This window comes from Filicampus tigris, chromosome 16, assembly GCF_054856515.1.
Source record: "Filicampus tigris isolate MCC_2025a chromosome 16, RoL_Ftig_1.0, whole genome shotgun sequence".
Lineage (NCBI taxonomy): Eukaryota > Metazoa > Chordata > Actinopteri > Syngnathiformes > Syngnathidae > Filicampus > Filicampus tigris.
This window is the reverse complement of record NC_141232.1, coordinates 8,510,375-8,525,016: the sequence shown is the minus strand read 5'-3', so window position 1 is coordinate 8,525,016 and position 14,642 is coordinate 8,510,375. Positions and strand designations below refer to the sequence as shown.

At 41.0% G+C, this 14,642-nt stretch overlaps 3 protein-coding genes across 3 annotated transcripts in view; all 3 read left to right on the top strand.

Moving 5' to 3' along the window:
• The first annotated feature begins 126 nt into the window (after positions 1–126).
• slc35b1 (solute carrier family 35 member B1) lies at positions 127–5,286 on the top strand. Its single transcript, XM_086054775.1, has 9 exons — positions 127–541; positions 1,072–1,175; positions 2,256–2,386; positions 2,468–2,498; positions 3,107–3,267; positions 3,963–4,089; positions 4,451–4,557; positions 4,637–4,790; positions 4,919–5,286. The coding sequence occupies exons 1-9, from the start codon at positions 417–419 to the stop codon at positions 4,969–4,971; spliced, it is 993 nt and encodes a 330-aa protein (XP_085910901.1). The 5' UTR covers positions 127–416; the 3' UTR covers positions 4,972–5,286.
• Positions 5,287–5,901: 615 nt separating this feature from the next.
• On the top strand, positions 5,902–8,758 carry coxfa4a (cytochrome c oxidase associated subunit FA4 a). The gene is made up of 4 exons (XM_086054780.1): positions 5,902–6,073; positions 7,126–7,214; positions 7,926–7,986; positions 8,484–8,758. The coding sequence occupies exons 1-4, from the start codon at positions 6,032–6,034 to the stop codon at positions 8,538–8,540; spliced, it is 249 nt and encodes an 82-aa protein (XP_085910906.1). The 5' UTR covers positions 5,902–6,031; the 3' UTR covers positions 8,541–8,758.
• Positions 8,759–8,907: 149 nt separating this feature from the next.
• The window catches only part of LOC147134504 (uncharacterized), a 229,640-nt gene continuing 223,905 nt past the window's right edge, over positions 8,908–14,642 (top strand). The window contains exon 1 of the mRNA XM_086054778.1: positions 8,908–9,246. The gene's annotated coding sequence lies outside the window, so the exon portion shown is untranslated. The remainder of the gene's footprint in view (positions 9,247–14,642) is intronic.

The window sequence follows — 14,642 nt, the reverse complement described above, 5'->3', positions numbered from 1 at the left end:
TAAAACATAACTAATAAGAGAATAAAATTGTTTGATTGGTTTTGTCGACATGCATTAATATTTTTTTAGCTCACACACCAGAGTAAACCCGAAAATATAAACAAAAAATTCAGGCAAATTTGGGGACACCATTTTATAGGTCCTTTCACAACAGTCATTTTCCAGACGCGATTTAATGAAACCTATTCTTACCTATCACAACATTCTTCTGCAGCGGATTAGAGATACCGTATTCAGACAGCGCAAATGCAAAACACGGAAACAATAATGACACTTGCCGTGCATAAGTGAAAACATAACAACCTGAGCATCCACTCCGGCTCAGGACCGCGGCAAGAGTGGAGCGGGACGTCGGTGTCACGGGCGCCGGGAGCGCGGTGGTGTCGGTTTCCATACCCGGACTGGTGGCGGACGACATGGCTTCGGGCAAAGGAGCATCCAGGGGCCCTTCGCTGTGGGACAACATGCGGCTGCGCTTTATCGTCTGCTTCCTGGGCGTCTTCGTGTGTTATTTCTATTATGGAATTCTACAAGAAACCATGTAAGTAACCAAGACTTGGTTGGTGTTGTTTACACGACAGCTGCGGGGATTACTTCATGATAGTTGACGTTCTCGCTGCCATTCATGTTCATTTCCGCTCACGGTATTAGTAATGCATGTAAATAAAATGGATTTGGTCCCTGATAAATTCTTTAAAACTGACACATATTCTCCTAAATCTAGTTTTGTATCCAACTACGTATGTGTCTAACAATGTTTAGCTGTTTACTTCCAAAATACAATAGTTAACAGTTCATTATAAGTAAATGGAGGTAATACCTCCATTTGTGGTCTGTATGATAGATAAGGTGGTGATTTTTACAGTATTAGATGGAATTGGGACACGACACTAATGGCATGCTGTTGCTCAAGTGGCGTGGGGAGAGTGCAGGGATCATATCTGGTTACTACTGAAGGCGACCCCACGCACAAGGTGTTTATCCATCAATAAGTTGGTTGAACTCGAACATATCACAGCTTCACTACCAGATGAAATATATCTAACTGCTGTATTAAAATTTTCATTTCAGAACAAGAGGTGATTATGGCCATGGCGACCAAAAAGAGAAGTTTCGATTTGCCAGGACGTTGGTGTTCATCCAGTGCATCATCAACGCTCTTTTTGCCAGGATATGTAAGTATTTGGACCTCCAAGGTTCAACACAGTTCGGTGAGACAGGCTGGTTCGAATCATTTTTGCCAACTCCTCCGTAAGGAAAGTAGCTATTGGCTGTCCTAAAAGTCGCTAGAAGTCGCTAAATGATGCCATCACCAATTTGCGTAATTGTACTTTTGACTCTACAGTTTAGACTCAGCCATGTTAAGGTAGAGAGCTTAAGTTATAGGTTTAGCTTGTGTCACAGAGAAATGCAAACACACACTGAACTCTCTGGACAAGGTGAGTATCTTAAACCAAGGCGGAGAAAAAGCGGCGGGTTCGCATGTGCGATTCATTTGCAGTCTGGACACGGAGGGGTGAACATCTGCTGCTCTGAATGCAGCTGGGAGGGGCTGCTGCTGCGAGAGGACTGGGCCACTGTGAGTGCTGTGAGGCGGGGGAGAGGCCGACGGAAACACCTGCTGCATGTCGAGAACAATAAGAACGATACGTGCTTTCACAGCATAGTCTCCAATAATACCACAAAAAGTCGCTAGATTTGTCGCTAGGCGCTTTTTTTGAAAAAGAGTCGCCAGTGAAAACTCGATAAATATAGCGAGAAAGTTGCTAAGTTGGCAAAACTAGTTCGAATTTCAAGGTCATTCACCAAACAGGAAATACAGGAAATAGAAAAAAACCAAACTGTCACCATCACAAATCTATTATTAACATGTACAGGTAATGTTCTAAGTCAAAGTTTAACATTCTTAAATATTGTAAGTGTAACCGGTGTTAATAGTAACAAGTAAAATTGATTTTTTTTCTCATTGGAAGATGGAGCAATCATGAGTGACACCGTATGAATTCTGCCAAGCAGAGCTGGGCATTTTACTAAAATTTCCCGGTCCGTTTATCGCCTTCCGTCTGCAGCCGTCATCCATCTATCCGCCTTTGTCCCCAAACAGTAATCGCCTATAGGCCGGTTTGCCTATCATTTTAAATGGGCTTCCGTGAGCGTTTCCGTCTACCAACTTCGACCAACTTCCACTAGCTTTGAATGTGAGTGCTCTTACTTCAGGTCCTCTCTTGTGTTTATTCTTTTTTTTCTCTTCCCAGTGATTCAGTTTTTCGAGGGTCCCAAACCAGACTTCACCAGAAGCTGGTTATATGGCCTGTGTTCCCTCTCCTATGTGGGAGCCATGGTGTCCAGTAACTCTGCCCTACAGTATGTCAACTACCCCACACAGGTCAGTCAGACGTCCCCCTGATGTCCAGGAAATATGGTTAATCGTGTGTTCATAGTTCCTAAAACAATACCGTGTTTTTAGGTGCTGGGAAAATCTTGCAAGCCAATCCCAGGTGAGCTAACTTTTTCCCCATGACTTCAGAGTAAGAAATTAGTCATATACTTATCTCTATACATCTGCCAAGCAACAAGTTAGAAATGTGACACATGACTTGCCTGTATTTATTTATTTTTTCATCAGTATACAGAGCAATCATGGTTTTGCTCTATGAATTCTGCCAAGCAACTGGTTAGAAAATGGGCATGTCATTTTTTTTGATTGGCCAGATTAATCCCAACGAATTCTGCTTTGTAAATTAAAAACATGTGCATGTCTGGTTTAATATATATCATTTATCATTGGCTTATGAGAAAGTCATGATTGCGCGCTATGAATTCTGCCTAGCAACAATTGACCAGGAGATAAATCAGAGTATTTTCTGAATTGCAGTTCTGACATCATTTTATAATGAATATTTAGGGCTTTTAAACAGTGGTGCCGGCATGTTGCACACAAAGTAAACATACCGGGTACTTACTGTGTCTCACCTAAGTGTGTGTGAGTGTACGTACCGTGTTTGTAGTTATGCACACGTGCATCTGTTCTGTTATCATGCCATGTCTGCCTTCAGTAGTTCCTGCTCAAAAAGTAATTCCATCGAGTTCATGTTTATCACTGCAGTGATGATCTTGGGGGTGACCATCCTGAAGAAGCGCTACCCGATGGCCAAGTACTTGTGTGTGCTTCTGATCGTGAGTGGCGTGGCGCTCTTTCTCTACAAGCCCAATAAGAGCTCATCGCTGGCGGACGACCATGTCTTCGGCTTCGGGGAGATCCTCTTGGTGAGTATTTGCACCTATAAAGTAAAAAAAAAACAACTAACTAACTCAGTTTAACCATTTGGGCTCTATACTGTCCATTTTTGTCAACCTCGCTCTCTTTTTTTTAAATGACATTAGCTGTGCTAGTGAAAATGTAATAAAACTTCACAGTGAATTTTTGTCTGATTTTGTTTATATACTGTTCACATCAAATTGGACTATCAATCCTGACCGCTTTTGGCCAATTGTAACCCATGTATTATTTTAAGTTTAGGAAAGCTGTTTAACGGTTTACTGCACTGCACTGGAGCGAATGGATTATGCAGTTTTGATGTTAAGACTTCTGCTGACCATGGAGACGAATTACAATTGCCTTTGTGGACGCTCCCTCTACTGACTATCCAAAGACTGTATTCATACTAAAAAACAGTTGGACTCAGAGTATTTAACAATTACATTTTTGTGTTTTTTCCAATCAGGATTTTGTGAAACCAAAATGCAATTTAAAGAGTTACAAATGAATGGATATTTTATACTAATGAGAAAACTGATGATACTTGATCAGTTTATGCAGTAAATGCTGCAAAAATATTTTTTTAAAATCTTAAAATTTAATTTACAGACCATGCCTCTATGTTGACAAACACGGTGAAAATGTAGTCAAATCGAATAAACACAGAGTGTTAAACATTTATTGTTATTATCCTATTTTACAGCTGGTGTCTCTGACGCTGGATGGCTTGACAGGCGTGGCCCAGGACCACATGAGGTCCCGCTTCCAAACCAGCGCCAACCACATGATGCTCAACATCAACGTGTGGTCCACTGTGCTCCTGGGGCTAGGTCAGTCACATTTCAAATAGTGAAATTAAAATCCACTTTTCTGATTAAGTCAGGTGTTGTCTTCAGGGACAGCCTTTAATCATAACTTCTGCTTTTTTCCAACTGTCCTTCAACATCTCTCTGATCCTATTGTATGTCATCTTTCTACACACCACTTGGTGGCGCCATAGATGCGTCAGTTGCTCTGCATCTTCAAACTATATTTGAGGTTCTTCTTGATAATGTATGAAGATTTGCAGTTTTTTTTAATCCAAACTTGTCTGAAAGGAGTATTTTATCCTCTTTTGCCTCTTATGTGGTCTCGAACTGGGGCCGGTTAAGAGAATAAAGGAAAAATACTGTATCTGTATGTTGTGTGCAGCTGTGATGTGGACCGGTGAGGTGTGGGAGTTCCTGAGCTTTACTGAACGTTACCCAAGCATCTTGTACAACATCCTCCTCTTTGGGTTGACCAGCGCATTGGGACAGGTGAGCCTACATTAAAAGTTGATTAAAAGCAAGCAGGGCGTATTCAAAATAAATGACATGGTTTCCTGTTTGACGCCAGACCTTCATCTTCATGACGGTTGTTTACTTTGGACCCCTGACCTGCTCCATCGTCACCACCACCAGGAAGTTCTTCACTATCCTGGGCTCTGTTCTTCTCTTCGGGAACCAAATGAGCGACATGCAGTGGTTTGGCACCATCCTGGTGTTCCTTGGTGAGCGAGACTGGCAATTTAGTTGGATGCACAGTGGTACCGTGACTTACAAGCTTAATTTTGTTTTGTGACCATACTTGAACAACTAAACACTCAGCTACTTCTTCACATGTCTTTTGACCTTTCAGGCCTTGGATTGGACGCTAAATTTGGCAAAGGACCCAAGAAGACGACACATTAAGACACCCGAACACAATCCACAAGCCGGAACCTTACTACTCGTACAGGCTGCAACCTCTTTGACCTCATTTTTAATTAATACAAACTCTTCAGTTTTAACACATTCATCAAGGACAAACAATTCCAGCATTTAAAGTCATGAATTTACCAAAAAGTGACATTGCATTGTTGCTTGCAAATGTTTCAGTATCACATGTTCTTGGCCAAAAATTAGCCAAGTAACATTCATGAAATATAAGTGTTTTGGTGTCATTTTTATTTTTTTGCAAATTATCAATAACTTTCATTAAAGGGAAATTGTCACCTTTCTTTGTAACTTTAGCTTTACTTCATTTAAATTGTGTTGACAAGGAAAACTGAACACATTCCCAACCAAGCTTTGTGTGGACTATGTGACAATTAACCGTTAAATCCATATTTCTTTCATTGAGAAACTGAAAACGTCTGATAATGTGGCATATTCATATATTTTGGGGATCTTTTGGGGTTAATTTCTGGTCAATTGTTACCGAGCTAAACAGCGACTCCTGCTGCCACTATACAGGTACAGCTGGTACTCCGCTGGTTGCGCCGAACAAGCGTTTCAATCATCATGAAGATACTGATGTTTTAAGAGACGACGTCGCTATTAAAGCGTCACTTAGATAAATTTATTGGCATTCATGTGTAGTCGTGACGTATTTACTTTAAAAATACCAGAAAAGACAGATTTAAGGAAACAAAACAGCAACAGTAGCAACTTTACGGCCGTTGTAGTTTTGCCAGCCCTAAATATTAACCTATCAATTAAGTATGAAACCACACAAATTGACCCTTTCAAGATATATACATTTTTCTCCCTATTACTTTGGGAGAATACAAAATATCGTCGAATAATAATTATTAAAATAGCTGTTTTGACACTTTTTATCAGGCAATCACCTCGACCTCCTATTTCAGTGCATTCTGCGGTTCTAAGGCTCGAACTGACGGATTAAATAGAGCAGTTTTTGACCAGACTTCCATTAATCCTTTTATTTGTGTACAAATTGGGAGGAAAGCACACACTACTACCTGTCACGATGTTGGCTACAGTCCGCAAGCAACTGAGGAGCCACCCGGCTGTGAGTTATGTAGTTTTATCCGACAAAAACAGCCATGTCGCAATGTTTGCTTCAAAATTCTGTGGATTTTCGTGGTTAGCTTAGCAACGCTAGCTTTGACACGCTTGAACTTCTTCGGTGAAGTTTTCGTCAAACGTAAATTAACACACTTTTGTTCCACTGCTATTCCGTAAAATGTATCACGACACATTTGAAATGTTTAAACGTGTCTGTGGATGCATTTGAGTCAAATCAGGTCAGACGGCGTACAGACTGATAAGACGGCCAACTAGGTGCCAAGTCGTAAACAGCAGCTGCTTAGCCATTTGACAAATATTACTCTAAACGAAGTAATTTTGGAACATTAAACGATAGTAACCCTCAAACAACATAATCAGACGTTAAAAGCATGTTTTCTTACGGTAAAGATTAAATGCATGTATGTGTTATTATTTGAAGGTAACAAATCAATAAACTATGAATATATGATTTTTAAATGGCGCAATACTTAATTTTTTAAACACATTTTAATATATTTTTAAAATGTTTATGTATAGAAGCTTTAGTATTTTATATATGTATTTTTTCCTGCTTCAAAGGGAAGTCAATGCAAACATATTTTTTTCCAAGAATATGTTCTATGCAATCCCACTAGTTGAAACACGGCATTATGATTAACGTTGCATTTGTGGAATAAGTCTTAATCCACTCGTTTTTAGCCATCTCTTGTCTTCTGTCTACTGAAAATGACATCACAAATGCTCACAACGACCAATCACGGCTCAGATTCAGAAAACAGGCCAGCCATGATTGGTCATTGTGAGCAGTTGTGATGTCATTTTGAGGAGACAGAAGACAAAATGGCCGCCCCCGGAAATGGCTAAAAACGAGTGCATTTTGCTGTTAACTCATATTGCACAAGCGCAATATTAATCAGAATACCTTGTTTCAACTTAGTGGGCCTGCTGGGAACATATTCTTGAAAAATGTTTGGGTTGATTTTCTACTAATTTATCAGTTGTTAAACACAAAATGGTTATTTTTTTCCTCATGATGCTGTCTACTCCTTGCAGCTGATTCCACTCTTCTTTTTCATCGGTGGCGGCACAGTCATGTCCTTGATGTACCTGGCTCGCCTGGGACTGAGGAACCCAGATGTCTGGTAAATATGCTCACTAAATTAGACGGAATATAAAACCCACTGATGTCTAGTACCACATCTACCACATCTAGAGCCTTTCAAGGGTAAAATTATCCTGAACATAAACCAGCGACTCATGGGGTAATCAAATGTTGAGCCAGCTAGGGGCTTATACTTTGTCAGCCATTTAAAATAATGGTCTAAGTCATATTTTGCCCAAAAATATTTTTGTGTCTTAAATGTCTCCCAAAGATGCTGGCCATCTCTGCTAAATTAGTGTGCACCTTAGTTAAACAATTCTACACCTGAACTGAAAAGAATTAATACGTATAAGATAATCAGAATGTGGTTCAGTTGTTCGTGTTTCTGAAAAAATGACGTAGGCCGTTATTTTAAGAGTGTGACGACTTGTAAATTCCAGCAATGCCTCAAAAACGCCACTAGGTGTCAGTATCGCTCCACAAACACTTTCCTGTTAGTATAAACTGGTCAATAGTTTTATTTTGTTCAATAACTGTTTTTACTGCGAAGAACCTGGTAAATATGCAATCCAAATAAAATGATCAGTTTTGACTGGGGAACGGGTTATTTCTTGTTACATTGTCTCCAATGGGGGCGGTAATCAGATTCTGTTCCACTTTGTAAGATCCATCATGCTTAAAATATTTTTTGTCATGTGTTAACTGTACTGGACTTAAATTTATAAAATATTTTTAAATTTGATTTTTGCAGCTGGGATCGGAAGAACAACCCCGAGCCCTGGAACAAGATGTCCCCGACTGATCAATACAAGGTTGGTTTAAAAAAAGATTTGACAAATATTGATATCACCTAGCTGTATTAAAATGTAAGGTTCAGTGAAATAGTGATTTATGATGGACTGTAGGATTTTATTTTTATTTATTATTATTTATTTTTATTTTTATTTTTTTTTCTAATTTTATAACTCAAAATCAGTGTGAATTTGCAACTTAATGTCAGGTTGGTTTTGAATTGAATTACTGGGGTTCTGTCTTTGATGAAAACGATAACACAACAAACGTTTTTATTATCAAAATAAATAAGATCATGTGGAACAGCGTGACTCTGGCCAATGATGACAGCAAATATTTTGATAAAGATCCAAGAATTTTCTACTTCCTAATTGAACTGCTTCTTGGTGCGCATTACTGCCACTAACAGGACCAGAGTCGAATTGTAGCCAACCTCCATTTGCCATTTTAACACATTGGCGGGAGGGAGCAGGTTGAGAGCTTTTGAGCCACCTTTCTTCTCCATTGTGCTCTCCAGTTCTTCGCAGTCAACATGGACTACAGCAAACTGAAGAAGCAAGGGCCCGACTTCTAAAGCGTCTCATCTGCTGGACCAAACGCACAAGCACATTGTTGGATGCGTCAGGGTGCCAGAGGCTAAAACCCGCACAATGATTCATATTTAAGCTTCCTCATCACATACCCTTTTATTTGAAACACCGCTTTTCTTCAGTTTCGGCGGGTGTGTCAATAAAGTGAAAGGAGTCTTTTCTCCTCCTGACAAGAGAAAAGAATCTGTTTCTTTTTATTGGAGCATGTTCAGTCATGTTTGCCTTTTCTTTGCTGGGTTTCATCATCTTTTCACCTTATTTCACCTTCATCCTGTTCACTTCATTTGGCTGCCAGCCAGAAGCTTATCAGTCCAATGGGTTCATAAATCCCCAGGGAGCGCCCTCTAGGAAAATTATGTAAGCAAGCAATGACTTGTATATGTTTTATTTAGGTTTGGTTTTGTCTTGTTTTTTTTTTTTTTTTAGTAGTAACAATTAAGCGTAGGAAAAAATACTAGTGCTGTAGTGTTCTTCAGTCTGATAAGTTTGTAAATGTCAACATGTCGCCCTGTCTGAGGCGTTGCAGGGTGCGAGAAAGGCGACAAGCTTGAGCAACCAACGCAGCCGTGCAAAATGTCAAGAAGACCTTTTGTGTTTGAACAGAAGCACGCTAAATCCGCTACCACCTTCTTCACGAGCTTTTGGGAACAGCCTGTGTGCATTGTGGAAGCCTTCTTTCTCAAAGATACAGTAAGTGCTTTTTAATGATAAGGACTCACAAAAAGGCTTGTCCACCATGAGTGGACGACCATAAAAAAGGTCAAGAAGCCATGCTTCGAAATGTACAGGAAATCTGCCTTTTTTTGTTTGGCCATTTCCTGGGATCATTTAAAAGGGAATTCCTCCTAAAGACTTTTATTTTTTATTTTTTCAAATTCGTCTGATGGCTACCAAATTTGGTGTTGTCCTATACTCTAGACTGGGGGTGTCCAAAAGACCTAATGGGACAATTTGTATTCTGCCGTTTGCATTTTAGTGTCCAGTGCCATATCCTAAAAGTAGCATGGAAGGGGGCAAATATGGAAAGTGTGATAACTAATACCACAAATAACAAAACAGTTTTTTTTTCTTAGCCATTATCCAGAGACAAAGCAGATATTTACAAGTAAAATTGAAACACAATTTCTAACACCTTGATGATTAAAATTTACTTTCAGAAGAGAATAATGATAATTATGGTTGTTTACACTACTATCTGCTCTGTGTCCAGTCAGTTTGTGGAACATCACTCCAATGATCCTAAAGAAGTAAACACTCCTTTAAATATTGTCAACTTACTACAGCTTGCTCTTGTTTCATTTCTAAATGTTTGGGTCTTGTATTGAGTTAAATAAGGCCCCGAAGCCCCGAACATGAAAGTTGGTGGACTTGTCTATCGTATGTAGACCCACAAAAAAGGCTCAAGAAGCCATGCCTAATAGGCAAGAAGTCATTTTGTCCCAAAGTGGCTCTTTATAATACATGTTTTTTACATTTATATTTGCGTACATACTGGGAGCTTTAATAAAGCCCTGATATGCTAGAGTGCTGCATGTTTCTGGCGCATGTCTTGTAAAATAAAAAACATTTTTTTTTAAAAAGATGTCCTACAATTGAATGCCAGGAAAAAAATTTGTATTTTTTTTTACCGAGTAAATAAAGTGCCTCTTAAGTTGCTTGTCCTTTTTTTTTTTTTAATCACCAAGACTCTTGAAAGAAATTGGATGAGTTGCCATGGTAACCAATCGACTCACCTAATGCTTCCCCACACCGGTCAGCAGAAGGATGCCACGAATAGAATTGGCCTTGAAAGAAGGAAAGGTGCACTTTGAGCTGTACTGCATTCAACCTATGGGGAGCGCTATACAATTTATAGTCATTGGTTTTATTAGCCACTATTAAGTCCATACAATAAAATATTAAAAGCATAATTTGTAGGTATACTGTTAATCATTATACATTTAAAGGGGAACTAAAGGCATAACAATTTTTGCAATAACATGTATGTGCCCACACTAGTCTAAAGAGATATTCTTCATATTAATCCATCCATTTTCATCCATCTCAGTATGATGATGATGATGATGATGATGATGATAATGATGTCGTTGTTGATAGGAGTGCCTTACAGGGGAGACAAACAAATTCAAACACACACACACAAGTGAACTGGGGGAGTTTGTCAAGGAGCTTTTATCCCGACAAACTCTTATTGATCCTTGTGCTTTGTCGCACGGGATGACAAAGTACCATTTTGCACGACACGCAACGAAAGGTCAAGGCTGGCATTGTATTTTCCTCATGAGGGATGGCGTTAGAATGCCGCCGTTTAGCAACTGTTTAGGGAGAAACAGTGCCGGGATGAATCACCGACGTCTCAGGGCCGCTGAAGTCGAGCGACGAGTTGGTGTTTTATGTAGCGTGTAGGGACGAGGTGTGTCGAGGCCGTGGGTTTGATCCCGGAAACAATCAGTGCCGCACGAATAGTGTCCTCAGGCAAAAGCGCAGATGGTCGGTGTTGTGTGTTTTATGTAGCAGAGGCTACATCTTCACTGGGAGAAGAGGCAGGTGAAGAACAAAAAAGTAACATATCCAACTCCTCCTTGTCATAGTGTCTGTTTTGATGATTTTTTTCCTGGGCCAGTGGAACAAAACCCTGAGTAGGATCTGATCTAATATTGTGTTTATCAATTACATTTACACCTTAGTTCGTTGGATAATCAATTTTCTCACTTATCCTCGATATATTGTCAATTGCTACCAAATTTGAACCACAAAAACTGGAAAGATGGGCGACGTTAAATTGCGAGATCTTGACAACTGGTGTGGGTGGAGCATGATTGCAACATTTGATCACTCACCATAAATACAAAGTTCTTAGTTTCAGTTACTAACATGAAATTTGGTTGGGCATGTCTATCATGAGTAAACCCACCCAAAAAGTCAACAAGCCATTTTGGTGGCCTGTCTGTGCCCTTTGATTGACTGGCGACCGGTCCAGGGTGTAGTCTGCCTTGAGCCTGATGTCAGCTGGGATAGGTTTAAGATTTCTGCCACCCTGAACAGGATAAGATGTAAATAAAAAAGGAGGGATGGGGAAAAAAGAAAACAAATGTTTTTTTCTACCCCCACCACTGGAAAGCAGGTCAGAATTTAAATAGCTGAAAATAGAACATCTGGTCGGGCCTTGTCAGTCAGCGGCGTGTAATGAAATATGGAAATTCGGCGCTCTTCAAAGAGAAGACACGGGCCTCTTGGTGGCGAGGTCTCCTGCAAACCCCCCAAACAGTACCCCACTCAGCCCCGCCCTCTCTGAAAAAAAAGAGTGCTACATCTCCAGGTGTGTCTGCCGCGGCCCAATCCGCTGCCGGTGCCAGCTCGTTAGCACTCGCAGCCTGGCGGAGTTGGCAGCTGGCGTCATTAAACTTCAAACCTGCTTTCGACCCGGGGCGCCGCTACGGGGAGAGACCACCACCCCCTCTCCCGCATCCTCTGTACACCCCCCCTGTGTATAACCACTACCACCCTCCCGCCACTCGCATGGCTGCCAACAGCTGATTAGTGCCACTTTGACGACGGCAGACGAGCCAATCATAACAATTCAAAAACAAGATGGAGTCTTGATGTCAATTTTCTCGATGATTATTTGAAGAGCTTGTCTTTACCCTGGAACTAGGAACTTTTGGCGGAACCTTGTCTTGTTTGCACCCTGGGGAACCCTATATGTAGTTCCCGAGTAAGCTACTCTCAAGACCACGTGGTTAGCATAAATCATTATTTTTCTTGGCCAAATAATTAAGATGTTATCCCTCACTCGCTGGCTGTTCTCATTCAAGGCTCCGGCGGGACTGACGACGCGTGCGTCAGCGGGGTTTGGTGGGACGCGGGCGCCGTGGCAACCCGCAGCTTGATGGAGTGCAAATGAAATCTTATTTTGTTGTCTAAAAAGGACAACTTCCTGACTACTGTACGTCCCCTTGGGCAAGGCACTGACCTCACTCATGAGAGGTGACGACGGAGCCTTGTTGCTTTGAACGTGAACTCTCTTTTTAGTGTCTAAAACATTATCCAAGAACTCCTTCGATGCGTGTTGAACAGAGGTCTCACTTGATGAATTCCGCCCTTGTTTGACTTCATGGGCATCCGAGGTGAGAAACGTTCTTTTTGGGGTTCATTGGAGGACACTGCAAGGCCTCTTCTGTGGCTGAATGCAAAGCACGGCTTCACACACCAAAGGATTTCTTTTTTAAAGGCGTCATCGCCGCAAGTTGACTGTCCCTGAGAACAAAAGCATAAGGGCGCCCTTGGGAGCTCGTAATTCAGCGGCGCGCTTAACGAATAAGCAGCAGTGTCGACGGACTCAGGTGATGGGATTTATTCAGGCTCGGAAAATATAACGGAGAAGGCCTTCAATGAGGTGTGGAGGGAACATTTACCGGCGCCAGCATTTTCAATCCTAACTGGCTTTTTTCTTGTTTGGGAGCTACTTTTAACGAGCGCCTGTTGGATCGTTACGGCTAAATGAGCGGGAGGTTAATAGGAGGTCCAGTGGAGAAAACTGGAGTGGGTGTCCGGCTCCTTAAAGGATCCCTAATGATCTCGCCGGGCTTGCATTGATCGGCAAAGCGCTGACGTGGAGGTCACAGAGCTGTGGATTCCGACGCTTTGGGTTTACGACACCGTCCCCGGAGACAGAACCCTTCGTCGCCTCAATTAAAAACGCAGATGAAGACGAGCGTTCTCTTTGGCATGCTGGGTTGGCAACCTCCACCGGGGGGCAGCAGAGTGTTGTGGAGCTGTTGAAAGCAAGCGAAGCCCTTTGGACCAAAGGGGAAGCGGACCAGACGCCTGGAACCAGCTGGCACGAGTCTTGTGGTCTAACATGCAAATAAGTCACTACTACGAACTGCTGTTGAAAGTTTTTTTTTTTTTTTTTTGTAATAGGTGTGGGTGTTTATCTCAATATTGCACATCAGTGACTACAGTAGAAAGGTGTTGAAAAGCAGTTTTTCTATGTATGTACGTGTCCTGATGTCAATGTTTCACATCAGTCACTACAGTCAACAACTATTCCTCTATATGCGCAAGTCCCTTTGGAAAGCTATTCAAAAGCGCTTTTCTTCTACATGTGAGGATTCTTCATGTCTAAGTTGCACATTATTCACTACAGAAATGCTGTTTCCTGTGTTGAATCTGGATGTCCAATTTATGTATCAGTCATGACAGTGACCATTGTTAAAATAACTCCCTTCTATAGATGTGGAGTCTTAATCTCAATGTTGTACATCAGTGACTACAGTGGAAAACTGTTCAAAAAGCCGTTTTCTTCTGTATGTGTGAGTCAGAATGTCAAAGTTGCCAATCAGCCACTACAGTTGGAGCTTGCGTTTCAGTCCAAACACTGCCACCTACTGGTCAGTCCTCGTAAATGCAAAAAAAAAAGGTCAGTCGCTACAGTGACAGCTTTTCAAAAGCTGTTTCCTATAAGCGTGGAGTCTTGATGTCAATATTGAAAAATCAGTCACGTCCGAAAAAAAACGTTTATTCAATATGTGCTTTTCTTGATGTCATAGGTAGTTATGCATTGCAGAGGTTTTGAGGACCACCAGACATTTGGTCCAACATCACCTGCCTCTTCTTCTTCCTCCTACCAGCTGGCACTACCACCAGCATCTGCCCCCCGCTTCCTCTGTTTCCTGTCAACTTTGTTTCTCCAGAAAAAGAAAAAGATTAAATAAATGCAGATTATGTTCTACCCTTCAGCTTCCCAAACAAAGACACAGTGGGGGGATCAAAAAAGATGGAAGTCAACTAAAAAACATTGAAAAGCTTACAATCAATTCGCAACAGGACACGGAGGGGTTTTATTATTATTGTTTTTATTTTTGTTTGTTTGTTTCATTTCATCTAATAATGAGGTTGTCCTTAATTCTTCAGAGTCTGCAGCATGTAGCCAAGTGCATTGTGGGATGCGTCAGGGGAAAAAAAAATAAATGTAAGACCTCAATTCAGACTGGTCTGACCAACACGTATATATTTTTTCCATGTCCACACAAACATAGATTTTCATCCAAAGTGAATGACAACTTAGCGCATGATATTTTCTA